At 56.0% G+C, this 24,749-nt stretch overlaps 1 protein-coding gene across 3 annotated transcripts in view; it reads left to right on the top strand.

The window, feature by feature from the left end:
* The window catches only part of KATNIP (katanin interacting protein), a 172,472-nt gene that overhangs the window by 127,356 nt on the left and 20,367 nt on the right, over positions 1–24,749 (top strand). For all 3 annotated transcript variants that reach the window (XR_009407000.1, XM_059415072.1, XM_059415073.1), the window contains 4 exons: positions 12,147–13,014; positions 19,085–19,810; positions 20,608–20,813; positions 23,107–23,185. Coding sequence is in view for 2 of the 3 variants with exons in the window: in XM_059415072.1 (XP_059271055.1) it covers positions 12,147–13,014; positions 19,085–19,810; positions 20,608–20,813; positions 23,107–23,185 (1,879 nt within the window). In the remaining variant the exon portion in view is untranslated. The remainder of the gene's footprint in view (positions 1–12,146; positions 13,015–19,084; positions 19,811–20,607; positions 20,814–23,106; positions 23,186–24,749) is intronic.

The following is a 24,749-nucleotide window of genomic DNA, read 5'->3' as shown; positions in this document are numbered from 1 at the left end:
TGGTGAGTGTGGGTGGGCTCAGGGGGAGGGACTTCGGGGAAGTGAGGACGAGGACCAGAATCCGGCCGCCCAGACAAACAGAAGGCAGCGCGCAGACATCTGTACTCGTCACAGCTGCCCTTTACCTGGGGCTGTGTCCACCAGGTGGCCGTGAGGCACCCAGTTAGGCACTCGGTCAACGTTTGATGCGTGAACAAATAAGTCAACAAATGAATCATCTCAGTTAACCCCCAGGAATCCTGTAAGGTGGCATCACTCCCCACCTTGTCGGGGAAGAAGCTGGAACTTAGAATAGTGAGCTCCTTGGGGGCAGAGAGACTGCGTCTTTTTTGTCAGCCCTGCTTGGAAGGGGCTGCCCGGAGTGCCGTCTTGAGAAGGATCTGGAACCTTCCTTCTGGTTCCTAAAGAGAAGGGTGTTGTGGTGGATCAGTGATGTCTGCCTCGGGCTCAGGAGGAGGCTGTGATCATACGTCTGTCACATTTTTTCGGTACTCCTCGGATGGCGTGACTTGCCCGGCGAGTGACTTGCGAGGGACACAGCTGGGAGGAGAACGTGAGGATGTCAGTTCTTCTCAGCACCACTTCCTCTGCCGAGCTACATCTGTTGCGAGGAAGGAGCCAATAGTCTCCCTACTAGAGCGTGTAGTAACCCATCCAAGAAGTGGGCTTTCGGGAGGTCCCCATGGTCTCTGTTTTCCTTCGGAACAAGTCTATCTTCGGTAAAAACAGGCAAGTTATCACCATCTTTACCCATAACATAACCACGCAGATGCTTCACTGGCCTGGTCACAACAGTGGGGGAGGCAGGACAGGCGCCAAGTGGTATCGTCCGTATACAGAAATGCTGCTCATTAAATAGTTTATGAATGAATGAATGCATGGATGATGGATGGATGGATGGATGTTAGATTTCCCCAGTGTGTATCTCTGTGATACTCCGTGATGGTCTAAGCCAGCACTGTCCTGTAGAACTTTCTGTGATGACGCTACTGTATGATGTTGGCCCCATCCAGTTCAGTAGCCATGAGCCACAGGTGCCCGTGAGAACTTGCGGTGTGGCTGGTGCAGTGGAGAAACTGCATTTTATTTTTCTGATTATTTTTCCATTGAGTTGTAATTGACATATAAGATTGTATTCTTAGACATTGTTGGTGCGCGACCTAATGATTTGGCATATGTCTGTGTGGCAGAATCATCACCATAATGAGTTTCGTTAACCTCTGTCAGTGCACATAGTTACAGAACATTTTTTTCCTTATGATGAGAACTTTTAAGACCGCCTTTCTCAGGAACTTTCAAATATACAACACGATATTGTTGACTACACTTACAATGCTGTACGGGACATCCCCAGGGCTTACTTCTCCCATAACCGGAAGTTGGCGCCTTTCGAATGCCTCCCCCATCGCACCCACCTCCCACTTCCCACCTCTGGCAAACCCCAGTCTGTTCTCTGGATCATGAGTTCAGGTTTTTTCAAGTTGCACATGTAAGTGGGATCAAACAATATTTGTCTTTCCCTGTCTGACTTATTTCACTTCGCATAGGGCACCCAAGGTCCAGCCGTGTCTTTGCAGATGGTGAGATCTCCTTTTTGATGGCTGAGTAATAGTCCACTTTGTGGATATACCACATCTTTTTAATCCGTTGGTCTGCTGGTGGCCACTTGGGTTGTCTCCATGTTTTGGCTGTCGTAAATACAATGCTGCAGCAAACACGGGCACGCAGATCCCTTTTGGAGAGAGTGATTTCGTTTCGTAAAGACCAATTCAGATGCAGAATCGCTGGATCGCATAATAGTTCTCTCTTTCCTTTTTGCAGAACCTCCATCCTGTTTTCTAGAGTGGCTGCTCCACTTTCTAGATGGCCCTGCCAATAGGCCTACGATCCCCTTTTGTCTACACTCTTGCCAACACTCCTGATGAGAAACTGCATCTCAACATGTCATTTAATGTTAACTCCAGCAACCAGGAGGGGCTGGTGACTGTGTATTAGACACACGGCTCTTGGTGCTCACGGGGCCACGGTGGCCCAATAGAGGAGGCCGCGTCCACAGCGAAGGGAAACAAGGACATGAATGGATAATGTTGATTTCAGGTAGCGCTAAGTGTTCTGACGGTGGGACAGTGAGGCAATGGAATGAGGCCTGGGGGGAAGGAGGTTGGGCTGCTTTGAGTGGTGGGAGGCCTCCCATCAGGGGGCCAGAGCCAGAGCCAAGGCCCTGAGGCAGGAACTTGCTTAGCACTTGGTGAACAAAGGAGTGTGTGAAGGGAGGTCCCAGAGATAGGGGGGAACCAGGGCCCTCCCTGGTTCAGATCTTATTCCTGGAGAGGCAGAATAGAGGAATGGTCAGAGCAAAGGCATCAGAGCCAGATCCCGTGGGGCAAATCCTGGTTCCTCCTCTTCTTAGCTGTGTGATGTTGGGCACGTTACTCCCCATCTCTGTGCCTTGGTTTCTTCATCCATACAGTGGGGTAATTATTGTTCAGTTAAGTACACGGAAAGTGCTCAGAGTGATTCCTGGCTTTCGTGAGCTCTATACACGTGTCCGCTATTAGGGTCATTACTGGAGGGTTTTGAGCAGGGGATAATATAGTCTGAGTGAGAAATTGAAAAGATCGCTCTGGCTGCCGTTGGGAGAATGGATTAGAGGGAACGGGGCGGGGGGGGGGGGTGGTGCCCAAAGGAGGCTTCTAGCATAGCCTAGCTATGGGTCATGGTGGCTTGGATGAGGGTCTGGTGCTTAGAGGGTACACCACGGGGAGACTCACTGCATCCCAGGACGATATTTGCATTTCAACAAGGCCTCTGTTTGGGAGAGGAGGGAGAATTGTCAAAGAGACGCCAAAGGAAAGAGATGAGTTCAGTGACTGCGCATGCGCCCTTCACCCGCCCCGCAGTCACGGACAGCCTCCCCTTCCGGTTTCATCTACCCCCCCGCCCCCCCCCACATGATTGTAGCTCTCCCACCACTTCACGCATAGACTCTTTGGTGGGCCTCTCTAACAGATAAGGAATTTGCTTTCATATAAGCCCAATGTCATGACCCTACCAGACGGTAATGACTAATTATACACTAATAATCATCAAATATCCAGTCCGTGTTCAGATATCCCTAATGGTCTCAAAATTGTTTCTTTAGGGTCAGTTTGTTTGGATCGGGATATAAACCAAGCCCACCCGTGGCAATGGCTTTGGTGGGCTGAGTTGGCGTGGCCTGGTGGCTGTGCCCCGAGGCAGAGTCTAGGCAGCCTCGGGCATGGGGAACGCGGTGGCATCTTAGCAGGGTGGCTGTTGGGAAGGAGACCAACCCAGGTGCACGAGAGTCTTTCTGAGGGGTTGACCCCAGGCTTCGTCTCGGCCCCTGGCAATCACCAGAGGGTGGTGACCTCTGACCAGAGTCCACACTCAGGAGGTTAGGGGCATGGTAACCTCGAGAGCCCCAGGAGTCCCGGGTTTGAAGCAGGTCCCCTGCCAGCAGGGGAAGAAGATGCTAGCAGAGAATTCAGCCTTCGGAGAGGGGACCAACAAGGTGTTCAGGATCCAAGGGGTAGTTTGGGGTTCAGGACCAGACAGCTCCCAGCAGGAATGAGAGCACAGATGCAGAACCAGGACGGAAGTGGAGGCACGTGCACTGTGTTGTGTGAACTATAGCGGGACGAGCAGTAGCAGGGCTGGGCAAGATGTCTGAGTAAGGGAGGGCTGCTCACCCACTCTGCAGATGCCAGTCTAGATCAATTCCAGACCCCCTCGGGGGTAGGCGCCCCATCTCCTGCCTCCTGCCCACCTCAGCCAGGTCCTGCCCACCAGGGGACATGATTTCAGCAGCCTTTGCAGAAAGAGATTGTCCTCACGAAAGTCCCAGGTCTAGGACCCAGCAACCTGGAGTGAGGCTCATGTTATCCCTCTGAAGGGAAGTGGGGGAGGACGGACGCCCCGTGGAAAACTGAAGCGCCATCTCTGTGAGAAGGGAGCGTAGCAGAAACGGTATCTAAACTAGGTCTTTTTTTCTTTTTCTTGGAAGAACACAGAAGTCACAGCTGTTGAACTGATTCACCAGTTCCCAGATCTAAACCTTCCCCCACGCTTACCTTCTGAACCAGGCTTCCACCCTGGCCCCGAGACACTTGTCTTTGGCATCTCTGCCCAGCAAGGCACTGACCGTCCAGCCTCAGCCACCCAAGCCCAGGCAGGTCCGCCCCCGCCTGCAGCGCGCATCTGGCTCCCAGCTCTGCATCCTTCTCTCTTCCCCTGCCCCTCGCTGCCCGTCTTCCCTAAGTCCTGTATTTCCATTGCCAAAACCTGTCTCCTTCCAGACTAGCTGCTCCTTCCCCTCGCTTCCTGCCCGCTGACCGCCCCCCACCCTGAGCCGACCACGCCCCATCTGCCTGCTTCCCTCCCTCATCTGCTCGGCCCCCCGTCTCATCAGCAAAGACTTACAGATCCCCCACACTCACTGTTGTGCTGGGGCCGAGAATCAGACACGCTGTCTGCCCTCGCCAGCTCACACCCAGTCCGGGGAGGTCCAGGGCGATCAAAAGCAAACCGCAGCTCCCTGGGGCCGGGGCAGTTTTGGGGGAGGAGCTGGGGACAGGCTAGGGGCCTCAGAGCCACAGAGGGCCTGTGGGGAGGGACACGGTCCTGGTAGCTCGTCCTGGTGCATCCTGGCAAGAAGGCCGTGATAGAGGCTATGCCCCCACCAACCAGAGGCAGCTCGCAGACACATTTCGGCCGGCTCGTGTGGCATTTGCAAAATTCTTTGAATTGCCAGCTTTTAAACATTGGGACATTTTGCGTTAAAATACGGATTTTTGACTTCACTGAGAGATGAAGATCTGGTGACACCAGGCCATATCCACAGCCAGGAGCTCTGGGGGAGCCAAGTCACCGCACCGCAGTCCCCACCACCCCCACTGGTCTCCCTGACACAGAGACACATTGTTACGCCGCATCACCTCTCCAGTATATGTGCATGCATGTGGGTGGGGGGACCGCTCCCGGACCCCCGAACTGACCCCCTGGCTCTTCCATCCCTGTGCAACTTGTATCTCCTTCTGCTCCCCATAAAACTGTTCTCTCTGCTGTGCCTTTGCTCCTGCTGTTCCCAGAATCCGGAATGCCTAGCCTGGCTCAGTATAGACCCTGCCTTTGGGGACATCGAGGTCTTTTTCTCTTCGCACCCAAGCCTCCTGCACACCCCTAGCCTGCCCCACTCCCTTCGGGTGGCCTCTAGCCACACCCTTCCAGGCACCAAGTCCCACGCTTCCTTAGGTGTTCATCAGCTTCCTGAGCCTCCGATGACCCAAACTGGTGCTCCCCTGGCCAAAGCCATCCCATGGGTGTGCCCCACTCAGCCCTTACAGTGCTGTCCAACTTGGGGATCACTTGACAACATTTGAAACTTGGCTTTTGATACACTGGCAACAATCTCAGTGTGGCGTCCACCAGCTGGTGCTGAGTGGCCCCGGGCTCCCTCTGGACTGGGGGGGCGTGTGTTCTCCCACTCAGCACAGGCCCCGCACCCCCACCCCAGCACCACCACTGGTACTACAAGTGTCTGAGTTTGTGACCCGTTAATATACAGACTGTCATGAACTCCTTAGGATGAAACTTGCTTTCTTCTTCTGCATCCCACACAGACCAAGGACCCCAAAAGCCCCCACCCCCCATGTGTTATGTATTCGATTGAACAAAATTGCAAGAATTGCTTTCTGGGGCCTCAGCCCAGATCTAGGGGAGTCCTGGCCTAGGGGCAGCGAGAGTCTGTCTAGGACCCACCCTATGGGGCTTGGGATTCCTCCTCTGCCCGCTGCCAGCCTCTGCCCGGAACAGGGATTGCTGCAGCCTTAGCAGAGTGTGGAGTCTCCAGCCTACACTAGTCCCAAGCACCCAGACTTGGCCAGGACATATTGTCCAGACAGTGGACTGGGCACAAGACAGTGACGGTAGCTTACATTTCTAGAGCACTAGTCGAAGAGCTATGCATGTATCTGCTCATTTATTCCACCCAGCAGTCCTCTGAGATGGGCATGGCATAATCAGCTCCATTCTACAGAGAGAGAAACTGAGACACGGGACAGCAGAGCAGCTGACCAGTGGTCACATGACTACTAGGCCATCTGGGGCCTATCACATGCCTTTCAGTAGAGACTGTGGTCACCGGAGAGCCTATCGAGGCAGCGGTCACTGCCCCTCAGCCCTGGCCCCGTGGTGCCAGATGGCCTGAATGTTCCAGAGAGGCCAGAAAGCTCTCAATGTTTAGAAATTGTCAACTGGTTTTGGAAACATGAATTGTTCCGGGAGCTAGCCCAGCCCAGATGTAGCTGTAGGGCCACTAGTTAGTCACCCAATCTGTCACGTTCCATCCGCGCCTATGGTCCTGCGACATCGGGGCCCAGAGTACTTGGCCCAGAGCCCAGCCAGTAGTAGGTGCTCGTCAAATGTCACAGCATCTCACCATCTCCTTCCGACTTTCCTCATCACAAAAGTGATTTTCATTACCTTCTTCCCCCAGGGACGTGTAAAAGGCCATTAAGGTCTCCTCCCCATAAAACATTCAAGTTCAGGTGCTCCAGGAAAGGAGCACATTCCGTTCCCAGAGCCAGGCCTCAAGACAGATAGGAATTAGGACAGGACTGTTGCCTGTCCTTGAAGATCTTCTGTCCAGGCAGGGACAGGCTCCAGCTGGTAAGCCCAGCTCTGAGAGCTCAGAGGAGGACCCTCGATTCCACCAGAGGAGGGGAGGAGGGGGACACGGGGAGGGCCAGGGGATTCCTGGAGAGGTCGGCCCCTGAGCCAGGTCCTGAAGCCTGTACGGTGGGTCCTAGGCAGCAGCAGCTCAATCCCCAAAGCCCCCTACCCCCAGTAAACCTACCATCTGGGAGGAACCCCCTCCCCGTCAGCCCAGAGCCCCTGGGTCAAGCCAGAACCTGTAGAGTGTGGGACGCCTTTAGTAGGGCCTCCCCGGGTGCTGCATGTGCTCCAGGGAAGAGAGCTAGGTCATTCGGCATCCAGGCCAAGGAAGAAAGCAGCTTTGCAAAGTCGACTAAAGTACGTAGATGGAGATAGTATTAGTATTGTCGTGTTACAGATGCATGACAGTCTCAACATCGTGAGTTCTCATCAACTGTAAAGACGGACAGTGAAGTCGGGGTGTGAACAAGGAAGGACGCTCCCATCCACCGCCAGCTGAGGAAAGGGTGCACCCTCCCCACCCAGGGCCCAAAGCCACTGCCACCGGGGCTGAGGAGAGAGCCAGGATGGGGATAGGAGAGAGCCGGTCCACAGGGACTTCGTGAAAGCTAGAAATGGAGGCTGGAGGTCCTTCTAGGGCAGGTGATCCTGCCCAGGGCCAGGCCTTCCCAGGGTCTAGCTTGCCCCAAAGGGAGATGCCCATCAGAGTGGCTCCCCACGCACCAGCCGCACGGCCCCCAGGAAGGCTCAGCCTCAATATCTTCCCTGCAAGACGGGCCCTCCCGCCCACCTCGCAGAGTTGCTCCAAGGCTGGGTGACGTGATGTGGCCTTTTACTTTTTTTTTTTTTAAATACTTGTAACCCCCAATAATTGAAGCACCATCAGCTAGGGCCCAAGCCTCCCGGATCCCCACGCCCCCCATCACGCCCTGAGGTTCCACCTGCCGGGCCCCATGCCGCAGCCTGCATCCCGCCTTGTCTCCTCCCTGCCAGACTTCTTGGAGGGAGCTGGGCGGCGGACGGCTAGAGGTCAGGCGGTGCCCCAGGCTGTCCGCGGAATGTAGACAAACACACTTCGGGAGCCAGACATCTCATTAGGAGAGCCGGGGTGCACACCTCCTGATGGCGCCGGACCGGAAGTCCTCCCCACCACCCCCATCACCTCTTGAAATGAGAGTGTTTCTGTCTCGCCAGATGTTTCCGTGATGGAAATCGTGCAGAACGAGTCATTGACGCTGCCCGCGCTGTCCTTCTCGAATAGCTGTTTCCTGATTAATTCACAGCACGCACCCGCCCTGCGCCTCCGCTAAACAGAGAACACATCCGTATAAACATGTAAAAGCGAGCTTTGAGAATCGACTTTTCTGACAGTCGGCAAATAGTAGCCTGCCATCCCACAATTGGATGATTGAAGCCGAGTTCCTGTGGTGTAGCACAGACTTGATGTGTCTTGTTGGAAACTGCGACAGAAACCTCAGTGGCCGTAACTTGGCGAACTGGAAATTCAGTTAGAGCTTCCTCGCCCAGTGGCAGGAAGGCTAAGGACGGGCAATGCGGAGAGGCCGACACCCCTGGGGTCTCAGAGCCCATATCTCAAATGCAGGTTGGCAGCCAAAGCGTTCATGCTCTTATAGTTCCAAAGTAAGGGTTGAGGGCCATTCACGTGCCGGGCACCTGCTGGGCCCTTGGATGAGACTGGTAGGGCCTCCACTGTCTGGGGGCTGAGATTTGGGTGGGGGAGACAGGATTTAAGCTAAAAGCTAATCAGCAAGACCATTCCAGAGACGGGAGGGAAATCAAACGAGCAATGGGAGAGAGAGGGGACCGGATGGATTGGGGGCTCCAGACAGGGTCAGGAAGAGCTCTCGGAAGACAAGAAGGAGCCAACCTTGCAAGTGTCTGGGGCAGAACTCCCCGGCCCCGGTACAGGTCCCAGGGTGCCAAGAGCTTTGCAGGATCATGGAGCAGTGACCAGACGGTGTGTGGGGAGCGGGGGCAGGAGGGGGAATGTGACAGGAGCCCAGGTCAGAGAGGTCAGCAGGGGCCCAATTGTATGGGCCTCATTGGCCGCTGAAGGGAGCTGGAATTTATTCTCAGTGTCGTGGGAGATTGCTGGGTGGTTTTAAGCCAGGGGCTGCTGTGAGCTGATATGTTTAAAAAAAAAAAAAAAAAGACTAGCTGCTGTATAGACAATAAAGTGTGTTTGTGTGGGGCAGGAGCGCAGTGACAGCGCAGAGAGGAAGCCGAGGCCAGTTAGGAGGCTCTGGTCATTGTCTCGGGGGAAAGATGGGCACACCCCCACCCCCATCCCCGGGGGCTGACAGGCGGTGAGAGCCAGAGGCAGGAGGGAACAAGGGGTCAAAGATTCGGGAGGGGTTTTGGAAATAGCCCCTGGGGCCTTCCGTCAGACGGGATTCGTAAGTGAGAGAACTGGAGAAATCATGGAGGACTTCAAGGTTGAGGCATCCAGTTTCAGGGTGGGACCGTTTTTAAGATGGGCAAAGCCCAGGTTTGAGAAAAGTGGATCAAGAATTCTTTGGGGCATGGGGTGCCTGGGTGGCGCAGTTGGCGAAGCGTCCAACCCTTATATTTTGACTCAGGTCATGATCTTAGGGTCCTGGGATCAAGGCCCGCATCTGGCTCCAAGCTCAGCAGGGAGTCTGCCAGAGATTCTCTCTCCTTCTCCCTCGGGCCCCACCCTGCTCGAATGTTCTCTCTCTAAAACAATAAGTCATTTTTAAAAAGATTTTATTTTATTTATTTGAGAGTGAGAGAGCACAAGCAAGGGGCGGGGCAGAGAGAGAGAAGCAGACTCCCGCTGAGCAGGGAGCCCGACCTGGGGCTCGACCCCGGGACCGCAGACCCCCACGGAGCAGGGACCCGACCTGGGGCTCGATCCCGGGACCCCAAGATCATGACCCGAGGCCAAAGGCAGACGCTTAACCAACTCAGCCACCCAGACATCCCTAAATAAATAAATCTTTTTTTTTTTTTTTAAAGATCTTATTTACTTATTTGAGAGAGAATGAGTGAGAGAGCATGAGAGAGACCGTCAGAGGGAGAGGCAGACTCCCCACGGAGCTAAGAGTCCGATGCAGGACTCGATCCTGGAATTCCAGGATCATGACCTGAGCTGAAGGCAGTCGCTCAACCAACTGAGCCACCCACGTGCCCTAAATAAATAAATCTTAAAAGACAAAAAAGAATCCTGTTTGGGGCACATTAATGTTTAGACACCTATTTGATATCACAGAAGACAGGTCTCACCGTCACGGCTTGGTGGAGAGTTCGGTTGGAGATAAAAATAACCAAGAGTCGTCAACAGGAAGATGGTAATTTAGGGCCTTGGACCTGGATGAGAACCCCCCTCCCCCAGGGAAGGGTGTGGGGAGATCCGGACGCCTGGGGTTGAGCCCTGGGGCAGCCTGAAGCAGTGGAACAGGAAGGCCCCTGGCATTGCAGCGGTGAGAGCCAGAGGCAGGAGGGAAACTGGGCGAGCACAGGGCCCAGAAGCCCGGAAAGAAATCTGTAGAAGGCGGGTAACTCGCTGCACAGACACTACTGAGCCCCAGCTGAGGACGTGAGCCTCTCCCAGCGGATCTCCAAACCAGGACACTCTAGGGGATAGAAAGTGGGCGTTATGAGTGATTACTGCAGGACAACAGGGGTGAACCCGAACCGTCCCAGACTAACAAGGAAGCTTCTCCACGCCGGCAATTGGTGCCCTTGCCAAGGAGGGACCCACATAGAAGTGGGGGCAAAAGCCTCACGGGGACGAGGCCAAGAGACAAGGACGGAGGAGCAGCCGTGACAGTGGCTTTCAGAGTTGAACAGACCAATCTGGGGGCGCCCCCACAACAGGCCCCTCCTCAGCAATGAGAAGGAACAAAACTCTTAATCACACAGCACGGCGAACCTCACTTCTGCCAAGTGAAAGAATTGAGGCCAAGAAGAGTGCGCAGCGCAGGACTCCTTTCATATGAAAATTCTAGAAAATACAGAGTGATCTGTAGTGACGGGACGCGGACACGCCTGGGAGCGGCAGAAGCAGGGAGGGAGGGATTCCCGGGGGCACCAGGAGCCTCTGCGGGCGACGGACGTGCTCATGAGCTTGACTGTGCAGATAATACGCTGTGGTGTATATGCTCATGTTAAAACCTACCACGCCGTACACCTGAAACCCGCACGGCTTACTGTCTGCAGTACGGACTCTATTTCTCCATCAAGCTGTTTTCAAAGAAAGAGTTTTGCTCTAAAGGGGAATGGAGAAACAGGCTAGTGGAGGGAGGAGGCTTGACGATATTTTAAGCATGAACAAGGAAACATTCAATGCCTACGTGGGGGCACGAGGGTTGTGGGGAGGAGGGGGCGGGAAGCCTAAGCCAGGGATCCTCTCGTGAAGGTTACGGTAAGTGTGTCATGGCGGGGACTGGGGAATGCCTCCCATCGGCCTGAGGTTCTCCGCCTTCCATGTGCCAAAGAACCATCCGGAGACCCTGTTGCAAGTACAGGGCCACACCATGTCCCCTTGGCCATTGCAGCTGAGGTGGGACAGTCCCTGGGCGTGCTCACAGGGCACCACCTCCAGGGCTTCCAGGTCTCTGCTCTGCGAAAGCCAGTAGCGCCCTCAGCTTGTGGGGTAGGGAGTCCATGCATCCGGGGCAATCATCAACAGTGCGGAAGGGGTCCGTGGATAAACACCCCGGCCTCCTGCTTTGGGAGGGACACTTAGGAGGTGCGTTCTGTGAGTCCCTGCAAGTGCCCCAGAGGGATGGAGCTCCATTTGTGTACCGCAGGGCCCAGCTCAAAAACTGCTGGGGGGTTTTCTCCTGCCCTATCTTATTCTCCCTACTCCCTCTTGAGAACAGCTTCCAAATAAGCAACCTATACCCAACCCTTGCCTCAGGCTCTGCTTTCAGGGCACCCAACATAGGACACCCATGGAATCAGGGGCTCTGCAATTCACGTGCACATCAGGCTTTCCCAACGGCAGAGGTCCCAGGAACCATGTATTAAAGAACAGGCAGTGAAGAACAAGAAGCCTTTCACAAAGGGGAGGGACCGGGCCAGCTCTGTTCTTGCAGAGAGTGAACTCTGGCAATGTGAAGTTGAGGTTGAAGGCAGCCAGAGACAGGAAGCAGGCAGACCAATTAGCAGGCTGTTACCAGTGTCCCAGCAGGGAGTAACGGTGCGAAGGCAGCAATCAGGCCGTGTGTGAGCATCCTTTGATTTATAGAGCACAGAAGGGTTCACACAGAAATGACACTAGCTTTATTTAACATCCCGGGCGCTACAGTTGTGGGTTTTTTTGTTTTTGTTTTTTCGTTTTTTATTTTTTTTTAAAGCTCGCGTTTCTAGCATCCCACATGTTTCTTTCTGATCCCCTCCTTCCAGACTTTGATACGTCAGCCTGATGCCATGCCGCTTCATTTTGTTCAATCTTGTGTTTTCAGGATCTTGACATCGGTGCCAAGAACGTGAAGCTTTACGTCAATAAAAATCTCATCTTTGAGGGCACGTTAGACAGAGGAGGTGGAGAGGCCCCGGCTGACCAGAGCTTCCCAGTTGGCGAGAAACAGGAGCAGGACGAGAGCAGGGAAAGGGCCCCGGGTGCCCCCTTGGGAGGAAGCAGAGAGGCCCGCACGATGGCTGGCACAGACGAGGAGCTCTCGCCTCCAGCCGGAGCCGGAGCGGATGTGAAGCTTCCTTCCCAGGGAACGTTACTTGTTGGAAAAATGAATCCTCCCGACGGCGCGAAGGACAGCTTGTCCAAGTTAGACGAAGGCGCGAGCTGCTCGGGAGCCCCAGCTTCAACGGGGGGTGCGCCGGCGGCTCCCCCGCTCTGTCCGCCTGTGGAATGCCCCCCCCTTGACCCAGAGCTCTCTCTGGCCCAACAGCTGGAAAACCTCATGAGCAGAAAAGTCTCCGAGCCGCCAGCGAAAACCCCATCATGGTTGCAACCTTCTGCCCCAGGGAAGGGCGGGAAGCAGGCAGGCAGGAAGCCAAAACCGCTGTGGCTGAGTCCTGAGAAGCTGCTGGACTGGGAAGGCGGACTTGGATCAGACACCACCACCAACCCTGTGGGGGAGGCTCCCAGAGAGGCCCAGGTCAGGGAGAAAGGCTCCAGGCGTGAGCCAGGGCGGCCAAACGGCTGGAACGTCCTCGATGGGGGGAGAGCCCAGCAGGTGACCCCCAGAGTCTGTGATGATTTTGACATCTTTAACCAGCCCGCCTGCAGGGAGCACCCTGCGAGTGGGAGGCGGGGCCCGAGGAAGGACCCCCTCGTCAGCAGTCACCGTGATAGCCCGCCGACCGGCAGAGGTAAGTTCGAGAAGCCTTCAGACCCGGGTGCCGTTGTCCCTGAGTGCGGGCCGCTGATTGGCACAATACCATTTGGCTCCGCAAACCTTTGTTTCATCTGGGAAGCTGGGGGGCGCTGGGGGGTCTTCTCAACCAGTCGCCACAAACTCGTCGTCTCGGGGCCACGGAGGGGGCAGCGATGAGCCACATGGGCAAGACCTTCTGCATCTTAACATTGTCTCAGCTTGTCGTTGCCACCAAGTTATTTCCCCTTTGCCCATTTTTCTCACCACGTGACTTTCCCACTCTAGGCTTTGTTATTCCGCCTCTGATGGAAACATCGGTCTCTAGTGACCTCACTGTATTCTCCACCACACTGTCAGAAACGTAACACGAGTGGGACGATAACCAGCCCTTGGCACTTGCCTGGGTATGGTAGGTACTATAGGGAGTGGTGAGGACTGCGGCGCTGGAGAGGGCCAGCCCATCTAAAGCGGGCAGCTGCTACTGCACTCAAAATGCCTTCTGGCACTCAGCAATGCCAGGCCGATGTGCCAGGTCTCCCTTCTCCTTTTGTGAAGAGAAATCAGAAGTGTGCGATGTGATTCTTCAGTGTTGGCAGCAGATTGTGATTATTTTTAAACCACTATGTAGGTCAAAAAAAAAAAAAAAAATCTGCTGGGAGGACTCACCTGGTGTGTGAACTTTGCGGTGGATTCTGTCTGAGGAATCTGAAAGGCTGGGTTTCTAAATATTTGCACTCGGATTTGGCTCCCGGGAGAGTGTCAGACCGTTTGAATCCAGCTTCTGCTCCTTCCAGGCTGGGGCTTGCAGAGCTGGGCACATCCGCTTTCTGAGCCTCGGTGCACTCCTCGGTAAAATGGGAACGAACCGCCTCCCCGCCCCTCCGTGTTGCGAGGAATGAATGAGGGGAGGGCGTCACATAGCAACTGGAGGCTGGGGTGTGGGGAGTGCCCCGGGAGCCCCAGATCCCAGGTCCTCCGAACGGAGCTCCGCCCCACCCCGCGCCGTGCAAGCGCAGACCACCTAGGCCTGGGTCCCCGTTCCCCATCACCCACCCACACAGGGGCGAGCTCTGAAATCCCTCCGAGGCCCAGTTCCCTGATCTGGGACATGAGGCCAGCCACGCCCCTCTCCTGGGAGGGCAGAATGGGAGTCTGCATGGGCAGCGTTTGGCACAGTGCCGGCCGCAGGTGGTAACTGCCCGTGATCGTCGCCCCTCCCCCCACTCCCTGATTCTGCCTCTTGGTGTATCTGTGAAGCCATCGTATCTGTTCCCTAGTGAATCCGGTCAGCATCTGGTCTGTTACCGTCCAGAAGACAGACCTCTATGGTCTGCACTCAGCCAGAGTCTACGCTTAGACATGCAGAGACCCCCAAAGTCCCGTAGGGCACGTCCCTCGGACTCAGGGCGTCTTTCCACGTAAACCGTGGGCTCCCTTCCAGGCAGAGCTTCGCGCACCCCCGCCCCCGCCCCTCTGCCTCCAGGCTCCCCGGCCTTACACATTTCTGCTGCCCATCCCCACTCACCGTGAGACCGGTGTCAGAGAGGAGGGCAGAGCAGAAGAACCGAGAAGCTCTTTGGGGGCAGAGACTGGGTCTCATCTGTATCGGGGTCCCCCAGACCCAGGTGCTCGGCAGGCGGCGTGGGTCCTCTGCAGAGTGGGAGGAGTGGTGTAAAGAAGGAACTTCGGTGGCTGGATGCGTGGCATGTTGTGTTAAGCTAGGCTTGCACCCAGGCACGTTACTCAAAATGATTTCATCTTCACGCCAGCCCCATTTGACGATCAAGAAAATGTGAGGCTTAGGTAACTTTGCTCACGTCCTGTGGCCAGAAAGGGTTAGAGCAGGATCTGAACCCAGGCCATCCTGCTCCAGCATCCACGCCTTGAACCCAGTGACCCCCCATTTCTGCAGCCACCCCACCGGGGAGAGCCAGGCAAGCCGGGGCCTTCCTGGTAAACAGACCCACAGAACCTCTGGGACCTTCGAGGTGATGGGTGTTATTCTAACTTGTCCACATTCAGAAGATTTGGTCTCATTTTAATTTCTTTCCAGGCATTTCGCTGCTTGGCTTAATGACACATTGAGAACTGAGCCCTGGAGATTTAATGCTTGTTAAGCCAGTCATGCTAAAAAGGAAAGTTGCTTAGAAATTTTAAATTACCCATTACATAGAGCCAAATCCCACAGCCGTGCCCTTCAGGAAAGCCGCCGGCCGGCCGAGCTCTCCAACGATGCTTGTAGAATGAGTGACTGCCTGAGTTCTTCCCTGGGGCCAGAGTCCTGTTGTCACTAAAGGATAGAGCCCAGAAATCCTTTTGTCCAACAAAGCATCTCATTGTAATGTCATCTGCATTTTGGAAGTGTCTGCATGAGGGGTCCGTTGGCTAGAGGTGAATAAAATTGCACCTGCCCCATTCGAGCGCAGGACCTCCAGAGACCAGAGGTGTAGCTGCCCATCGCCCAAAATTGGAAGGGAGAAGCAGAAAGCCAGTGGGCTCCCAGGAGACTTCTCCCAGCCCACTCCCCAGGGCTGCTGGGCTCTGCCTCTGCCACTTTCCCACACTCTTCTTCATGAGATCAGCTTTCTCTGCTCTGTGCACAGGACAGGAGATGCCCCGTAGCCCAAGAGTGACCTTTCCCCCCAATGGCTCTTGCTCCCAAAGTCTCAGGGAAGACGCTGATTGGCCAAGGTGGTTTAGGTGTGTGCCCCCCGTCCAATCGGCCGCGGCCGGAGGCCTGTTCACGGTGAACACACGTAGCTCTGTTGTGTCTCCCTGCCTTCATTCTCCTTTCCCGTTTCAGGAGCGATTAGCATGTGTCTCTCGGTGGTGCCGTTGATTTTTACAAGTTCGAGTTTTGAACTTTGTAGTTCCTTTTTACCTCCACCAAGGGGTAGTTGTAAGGCTCCCTTATATATATAAGTCACCTTATACTAGTACAAGTCATCTATACTGGCGGCTCCCCTTCCCCCAGACTATGTCGACTGCAGATGAAAGGAGTGGCTTTCTGATGTCCATGCCAAGCATTCCAAGTGGGCAGGAATGTTGATACAGACAAGGCAAAGCTCCTACTCCTGGGGACTGGCAAGTGGTGTGTTCTGCTGCAGACAGAGGGAAACGTGGAGCCCCAGCCTGCTCTCACGTCCAAGAGGTCCAGGAGAAAGCCTGCACCTCTCTGCTTTCAGAACCCCACGTATACATCTCGGGGAGAAAAAATCAGAAAGCAGGCACAGAATGAGAACAGAGTCCTGCCTCTCTCGTCCACCCAGACCAAGACACACAGGCTGGGTCCCTGACAGACGACGTCTGTTCACTCTCCTCGGCTCACGTACAGACCAACCCAGGTTCATTTCAGTCAATGCGAATCAGATACCAATAAACTGATGTCATGACGATCCATATGGAAGTTCCTTCTGCCAGATGTTAAAGCCTCACACCTGGAGGAAAGGAAGGAACTCCTGGGGTCTTCTTTAATGGCAGATGAGAAGTGGGGAGAGGGGGGAAGACAGGTGTACCAGAGCTGACAGGTGGAGAGGGGGAGTCCCTCGGCGCCCAGGCCTCAGCCCAGGCGCTACGCAATGATGCTGCCAGCCGTCCATCGCTGGGCTGGCAGACGTGGACTAAGCACATCTGTGCCACACGTTCTATGCCAGGCGCTGGGACACAGCAGGGAGTGGCACAAAGAAGTCCTCCCCGAGGAGGCCAGGCCAAGAAGGACCAGCACTCGGAGGTCCAAGAGAGGAGCGTGACTGGCAGAGGAGAGACTCGTGTCCGTGGAACAGAAAGGCCCACACAGTGGAGCTGATCATTAGGGAGAAGGTGTGAGGGGAGGTTAGAGAAGCCAGAAGGACCACACTGAGGGCCAGGTTGGGGGAGGCCGTGGCGAGGAACTAGATGATCTTCATTCCCAGCTAATGGAGACAACAAGCCAGCTGGAGGCGTTGGTGACCAGTTCCCTTTCAGGCACACAGTGGGTATGTCTGCACCTTCGGAGGGGGCTTTGGAACTGGAAGGTCGTGGCTAGGAGAGAGAAGCCAGAACTTGACCTAGAAATCGGAGCAGTGCCTACCTGGCAGCCAGGAGCTGGCAGGGTAAGGTCAAGGAGGGAGGGTATTACTGAGAGAGGACCAGATGGGGTCAGGCAGAAGCTCAGGAGAGGGCTCCGGCATGGGGAGGCAGGCAGTCGCAGCCATGGAGAGAGCCCAGAAGTGCAAACACTCCTGAGCCGGCAGACAAGAGACTGTCTAATGGAAGAGCTTTGCCTGGGGTGTCAAGCATGAAGACTGAGAAAAAGCTTGAGTACTCAGAGTCACCGTGTACTTGCAGAAAGTCAGCTCAGTGAAGGGCTGTGGGAATTACAGGACTCTTAGGAAGGCAAGGGATGGAAAGTCACCAGGGGTTTGACTTCAGGCATGGCGGCAACCAGGGGCTCACATGATGTCATCAGGACTCTCTGTCTCCATCTCTGGGCCCACATTCCCTGGGCTTCATTGTCAGGCAGGCTCCCCGCAAAGGGCAGCAAATCGACCACCTGCACTGCCCACCCACGGCCAAGGTCCTGCCACCTGGAGGCGCCAATCGAAGCAGCCCCTGGTCTGTAATTCCTTTCCCAGCCTGGAAGATGCTGTCAGCACTTGCTTAATCTGGATGGTGGGGGGGGGGGGGGGGGATCCCCAAAAGAAGATCAGGAGAAGGGCAGGTGGGACTTGGGTGGGCCAAACCAGTAACTGCACAACAGGGCCCCAGGTTGCAGGTGTTGAGGGAGGGTGGAGGCCAGGAGGCACGGGGGCTGCAGCCTCGGGAGGGAGGAAATCGGGCGCAGCTGGAGGAGGCCACGAGATCAGGCCCGGCTTCCTTTTTTCTTTCCGGTAGGAGAGATTTATGTGTGTCTGTAGTGGAGAGAGAGCAAGGTGCCAGCGGGGAGGGGGTGATGGAGGGTTCTGGAGAGAGAGGGTAATTGATGGAGCCAGGTCCCCCAGGAGACAGGCGGAAAACGGAGTGTGGGGCACAGTCCAGTATGAAAGGAGAAGAAACAGAACGTCCGTGTCATCAGCTGCCGGTTTTCCAGAATGACCCTCACGTGGCAGTTGGCCGTGGCATGGCTGTGAGGACAGGCCACTGTGGGGGCGCCCGCTGGGGCTTTACTCTTCCACAAGGAGGAGACTGTGGCCTTTCGAGCCACCCTCTGAGGGCCAGGCCTGCACTCTCCACGTGCTGGGGACGCAGGCTTCCGTTCTCGAAGACAGCCTAGCCACGCATAGGTGTACACTCTGACCTGTGTCGTCGGTGTCCCTTATAGCACTTTCGCCTGATTATAAAATAATACATCTGGAGAACTCAGAAGATCAGGGGACCAAGAAGAAGCTGGAAGTGTTTTCTCTCCACTACCCAGAGAGGAGCGTATTAACACGTCGGCGCACACGGCCCTGGGCCAGGCTCTGCCGCAGCCCGAGAGCGCGTAGCAGGCTTTTTTCCCAGAGCATTCCACCTGCCATTAGACAGCCTTTGAAAACCCCCTCTGAGTCACATGACGCGACAGCCCCCTAGCCCGCCCTGCTGGTTGCTAACTCAGGCATCGCCCCCTCCACCCCTCCTCCACCCCCACCCGTCCTGTGAGTCTCTGACATGCAGAATGGCTTCCTGCCAAGGTCCTCAGACCGCAAAAAGGTCTGCCCTTGGCTTGCATGGGGGTGGGGTGGGGTCTCCCTCTCAGAATATCCAAGGTATATTGAAAATTGCTTTGCTTTTGGCAAAACAACCAGATTCTAGACTTGGGTAGCGTCATCGATTTTTTTTTTTTACCAACCTGAATGTTGGCGTGTGACACGTGGTCCCAACGGTCCCCAGGCAGGGCAGACGATGAACACCCTGATCCCACCTGTCCAAGGCCCATGGGGCCTCCAGGCATTGTGAGAGAGCCAAGAGCAGCCACCCTGATTTCTAGAATGTCCCCCTTAGAGTGACCCTCACCTAGCCGAGAGCCGCCCCAGTTGGGACCATCCATAAAGGTTCCCTGCTTGCACACAGGCCACTAATGGGGCTTCCCCTGTCCTGTGTTCTTCCAGAAGACACCCGGTCCACCGAGACGCCGCCGCGGTCGCGGTGGTGCAGCGAGCAGGAGCATTTGCTGCACGAGTCCTGGGACTCCCTCAGCGCCTTTGACCGCTCCCACCGCGGACGCATCTCCAACATGGAACTGCAGGGGGACATCCTGGACGACTTTCTGCGGCAGCAGAAGGACAGCCGCCGCGGTGACCAGCTGCCCCCGGGGGAGGAGGAGAAGCCGGAGCCCAGGAGAGGGCCGGACGACAGCTCCGCAGAGGCGGACGATGGCAGTGACTTCGAAATCCCCATCTTGCCTTACGGACGGCGCCTGGTCATTGAAATCAAGTCGACGTGGGGGGACAGGCATTATGTCGGCCTTAACGGAATAGAAATATTCAGTTCCGAGGGGGAGCCGGTGCAGATCGCAAACATCCGTGCAGACCCCCCCGACATCAATGTTTTACCAGCTTACGGGAAGGACCCCCGCGTGGTCACCAACCTCATCGACGGGGTGAACAGGACCCAGGATGACATGCACGTCTGGCTGGCCCCTTTCACCCTGGGCAAGCCTCACTCCATCTCCATAGACTTCGTGCAGCCTTGCCAAGTCGCCCTGATCCGGATTTGGAACTACAATAAATCTCGGATACATTCCTTCCGTGGCGTGAAGGACATCACCATGCTGTTAGACGCGCAGTGCATCTTTAAAGGAGAAATCGCCAAGGCCTCGGGGACCTTGACGGGAGGTAGAGTATGTCCATAAGAATGTCCTGGAAGCCCCTACCTGCTACCCGCTGAGGCTCTGAGGAGAAACTAGCCGGTGACAGATGGGCCTCTCCTCTTCCTCGGCCTGGCTCACTCCTCGCTTTGTGCAACGTGGGGGGTGCACGAGCTGACCTCATTACACCCCTCCCCCGGGCACCGGCCTTACTCAGCTTCCCTAGCGCCTGAGTCGGAGAAGGGGGAGTTCTTCTGCAGCGAGTTCTTGAGGGGGTGCTCCCAGGAGAGCCTCTGGTGCCAGGAGGCGCACTGGCATAGGAACCGGGAGACGCCGGGCAAGGATAGTGGTTGGGGGAGGCTGAGTCTCACCCTGATCCCAAAGGGAGCTCTGGAGCATAAGTTGCAGGATCTGTCCTGCCTTAAGGCAGAGCAGCAGGGCTCCCCGGGTTGGGGGTGTAACTCCCACGCCCTTCCAGGCAAGCCTCCAGCCCCCAAAAAGGGATCAGCAGGCACCTGGGTGGGGCCCCAACAGCATCTGCTAAGTCGCCTCCCCCACACCTAAGAAGCATCTCTCATTTCCCGACGGATCACAATGACGCTCGTTACGTTAGATCCGTTCATTAGGTCTAAGTGGTTCCTCGGGCATATGAATTTCACTTGCAAGTGTGTGAATAATAACAAGGAAGGCTTCCTGTCCCAAATCAGGAGCTGTCTGGTGGGTGGGGATTTACAGCACAGAGATTGATGGTCTGGGTTCCTGTTGTCCAGACCACTGGGATTTGGGGCCAGGTGACTCTTCTTGTCTCTGTGGTATCCCATCCAGCACCAGAGCACTTTGGAGACACCATCTTGTTCACGACCGATGAGCTCATCCTGGAGGCCATATTCTGCTCAGATGAGACATTTGACGTGGACCCGGAGAGCCCCTACAGCTTGCAGAGCGAGGAGACGCCCAGGAGACCGAGCACTGCCGGCAGCGAGGGAGAAGACAGGCCCTACACCCAGGCCGGCCCATGGGCTGAGGACCGGGTAGGACTGGCAGGGAGGGGAGGCCCCCCCCAGAGAGATTTGTCCTCCTGACTCCGTGCAGCGGGCAGAATGAAGATGGATAGCCTTTAAGCTGTTGGTGCTACTGTTTTGACATTTCCCATTTTTCTACTTCATTTTTTGGTCCTCTATGTCATATTTCATTCTCTAATTATGTTTTATTTTTTTATTTTTTTTTTTAAAGCAAAGTGAAGAAAGTATTCAAATTTTAATCAAAGCTAGGAGAAATCAGTTCTGCGTCGTCTCTGTAATTTAGAGGTTGGTAGTCTCAGGGGAGTTTTTGCTTTCGGTTGTGTTTTGATCACTCACTGTTGTTTTTGATGGAGAGGACTAGAAACGCTTTGAATAGGCAGGCTTAGAATTAAAATAATGATCATCTCAGCCCTGGTTTCCCTTACACGTGTGGTGATCCAGGGGTGGAGCTCCATGTTGTCTCGTGTGAACTACCCGTGCAGGTAGAGACCGTTAGTATCCCCATTTGGGGAAACCAAGGCTCAGACAGGTTAAGTGACTTGCCCAAGGACACCCAGCGCTACCGCTGTGTGTAACCAGGCTAGAACTTGCATGCAGGACTCCGAAGTGTGTGTTTCTAACTTGATAAAGCAATTTTTTTAAAAAAACTGTTATTTGGGAGAGAGAGTGAGAGAGAACATGAGATAGGAGAAGGTCAGAGGGAGACGCAGACTCCCTGCGGAGCTGGGAGCCTGATGCGGGACCCTGGGATCATGACCCGAGCCGAAGGCAGTTGCTTAACCAACTGAGCCACCCAGGCACCCAATAAAGCAATTTTTTAAGAACTAAAAGACGACCCTTAGGGAAAGGACCCATCCAAGTGAAGGATCAGGAATCTGGAGACCCAGAACCCCCTTGGATGGCCTTGAGGCCCTAAGGAGAAAGAGGAGATGGTTACAGGGGGTGTGGGAGGGAGTGCGTACAGCTGGAGACCGAAGGTCGGAAGGCAGGGCCTGGCAAGGTCATGAGGCTGTTGGGGTGCAGGTCCCCCGGTGTTCACGGTGGGGTGAGAGCCCATAGGGGCCTGGCAGGGTATTGTGCAAGACTGAGGGGTTACTGAGCTCCCTGCTTCTCAGGACACACAGGAGTTGTAGTTCATGTTGATAGTTGTCCTGATTTTTCTCGAGAGAAGCCAGAAATCTGGGTTTTTGTGGGAAATGTCCCAATTAAAAACTGTTGGCAACTAAGCGGGAAAGCTCTCAAACCTTCTGTGAGCCCCAGCACGTCTGTGGTCTGGATTGGATCCATGGGTGTCCAGTCGGGAGCTGACCTTGAAGCCTTTCGTGTGCCCGGCCCTTTCCGAATGCTTCTGATGGTCACTGATCGCATCCAGCCTGTGAGGGACAGGGAGGAACCCTTCATTCTGTCTCTGAGACAGGGAACCCAAGTTCTCTGGGAGGCTAGTGACTCACCCCGAGAAAGTGACAGGGCTGGACCTGCATCCTACCTGTCTGGGTGCGCAGCTCAGCGCACCCACCAGGGAGAGATCCCGAAGGCTCTGGGAAGGCAAGGAGGCAGAGAAGGCAGGAGAAGGCACGGGGTGCCAGGCAGCGGCCTCTCCCTGGTGACCCGAGGTTGCTGGGCATCGTGGATCCTCCTGGCAGCCACCTTCCTCACCCTTCTCCCCAGGGCCAGGCAAGGAAGGGCCTCAGGGGCCGGGCTGAGGGCACTGCTGTTCCTGGCACCGAAACACCATGCCCACCCACCTCTTGCGTCCAGGCAGCCGCCTTCCCTTCCTTTCGCTCCTCAGCTTCCTCGTCCGCGACGTTGTCCCAGCTTACAGTGTGGGGTCTGATGAGCCAAATGTGTACAGTGCCGTGTGCCGGCCCACGCCGGCTGCCGCTGGGTCGGGGCTGCGCCATCCTGGCTTCCCACACCCATTGGGTTGAGAGCCGCTCTCTGCGGCTGAATCTCCCCTCCTTCCTGACCTCCGCCCCTCCCCGACCCCTCCCTCCTTCCTCCAGCTCCCTAGGACGCGTCTGTTGGGTCCTTCCCTGTTCCAGATCGCCTTAGCTGGTGGTGTCAGACTCCTCCCCTCCCCGTAAGAGTGGCTGGCGGGGACTCAGACAAGAACGGGGGGTTTCTAGGTCTGCCCGTGTTACCCATCCTGGGGCTTCCACAGTGGCAGGCAATGCAAGAAAAGACAGAAGGGGTTACCTGGGGCTCGGGGTGCATAAATGCTTGGGGCGAGCGTCCAGCCGGCTGTGCGGGTCTCACTAAAGTCGCCTGCTTTCCCTCTGCCCCTCCCCCAACCCGCACTCAGGTCCTGGAGCTCGAGCCGCCGTCCCTTCCGCCTGCCCCCGACGTAACCACACCAGAGCCAGGCATCTACCACGGGATCTGTGAGTATCCTCTCTGGGGACAGTGTCCAGGGGCAGGAGGACCATCAGGGGCCAGGGGGCGTCGTGGCCCAGTTGGGGCAGGCATTCCCTTGGACAGTTGGGCAGGTTGTACGTTGTACAGAGATGCCAAGCCGCGGGAGGAGTGGGGGCTGACACAGCCCTGACTGGGTCCACTGGCCCCGCCAGGTCCGTATCGCTTCAGAGGAGGGCTGCCTCTCTGCAGTAGGCCTTTCCAGAAGGGCACTCAAACTCAGGCACGTGCGCAAGGAGAACAGGCCTCTTCCCCGTTCCAGGTGGGGCGGGGGTGGCAGGAAGCCTCGCCCAGGGTGCTGGGTCTTCTGAGAAGACAGAAATCTGGATATTTATGTGAAACCTCCAAATTTTTAAGTGTTGGTGACTAATTTTGTAATATTGTAAAACACCCTATGAGCCAAACAAAACACGTATGTTCAGCCAGCCCGCTGCCAGTTTGTGGCCTCGGAGCACATCCCATCTGGGCTTCACGGGTTCCGTTCCCTCTTCTTTTCCCTGCTGACTCTTCCAGCCAGGTCCTCCCTCCCCCCCTGCGCCGGCCGCCAGCACCTGCGCTGTGTCCGGGGCCTCTTCGGGTCCGAGGTCCCGGCTCACTGGTCTCCCTCCCCTTCCTTGTTCAGGAGACTCTGTCGCCCTCTGTTTGCAGTCACACCCGCTGGAGCCCCCTGGGGCGTGCTCTTGAGGGGGGTGGCAGGTGGGCTGGGCAGAGGGAGGGGTTGGGCCTCGTGAGTCCTCTCAAGGCCTCTGCCAGCTCTGGAGCTGCAAAGACCCCTTGGAGAGGTCTTGAGTGAGGGGCCCAGGCCTTTCTACGCCCGTATCTACATGTCTCGGGTTGTGGGCTGTGCCTAGGAGGGGCAAGGCCAAGGGCGGTGCACCCTGTGAGCCCTCAGCCCTCAGCACTCTGCTCCACTGGAGGAATGAGCCCTTCGGTTCCGGGGAGGGGGGCGTGGGACCCGGGCAGTGCGCACAGCATCCCTCACACCCCTCTGGAGGCCTCGCTATCACCTGCCTCCTCCTCCGGAAGCCCACCCGTGTAGGAAGGACCCTCTCTCCCTCCCCTCACCGCAGGAAGACAGTTTCCCTCTTAGAAGAGAGAAGATGCTGCCTTTGAAGCCGCCCGGCTCCTTACCTTCCAGAACGCGCACTTTGCTCAGTGACGCCGAGAGTGCCGCACAATTGCTAGAACTAGCCTCGGGCAGGCAAGAGCCCGGTGTGGGGCTTGGTTTCATCTTCCCCTGCCCTATCTCCCCGACCACTCAGTTCTTATTCTGTCCAGTGGTGGCCTTGGTGGCTCCCTCCCGCCCTCTGCCCTGTCTCTCTCTCTCTCACCTTCCCTCCCGTTGGGACCTGTCCGCACAAGAACTTCTGTTCCCACTGAGGCCAACAGTGGGCGGGGAATCAGGTCTCCCGTTCCTGGCTTGGATCACGTGCCCATCCATAATCCAATCACTGTGGCTCCCCACGGCGGGGCGGGGGCAGAGGTGAGATGCTGACCATGGTTTGGCCAGCCTGGGTCAGAGCCCATCCCCAG

Source organism: Mustela nigripes, chromosome 11, assembly GCF_022355385.1.
Source record: "Mustela nigripes isolate SB6536 chromosome 11, MUSNIG.SB6536, whole genome shotgun sequence".
NCBI lineage: Eukaryota > Metazoa > Chordata > Mammalia > Carnivora > Mustelidae > Mustela > Mustela nigripes.
This window is presented reverse-complemented; position numbering and strand designations above follow the sequence as displayed.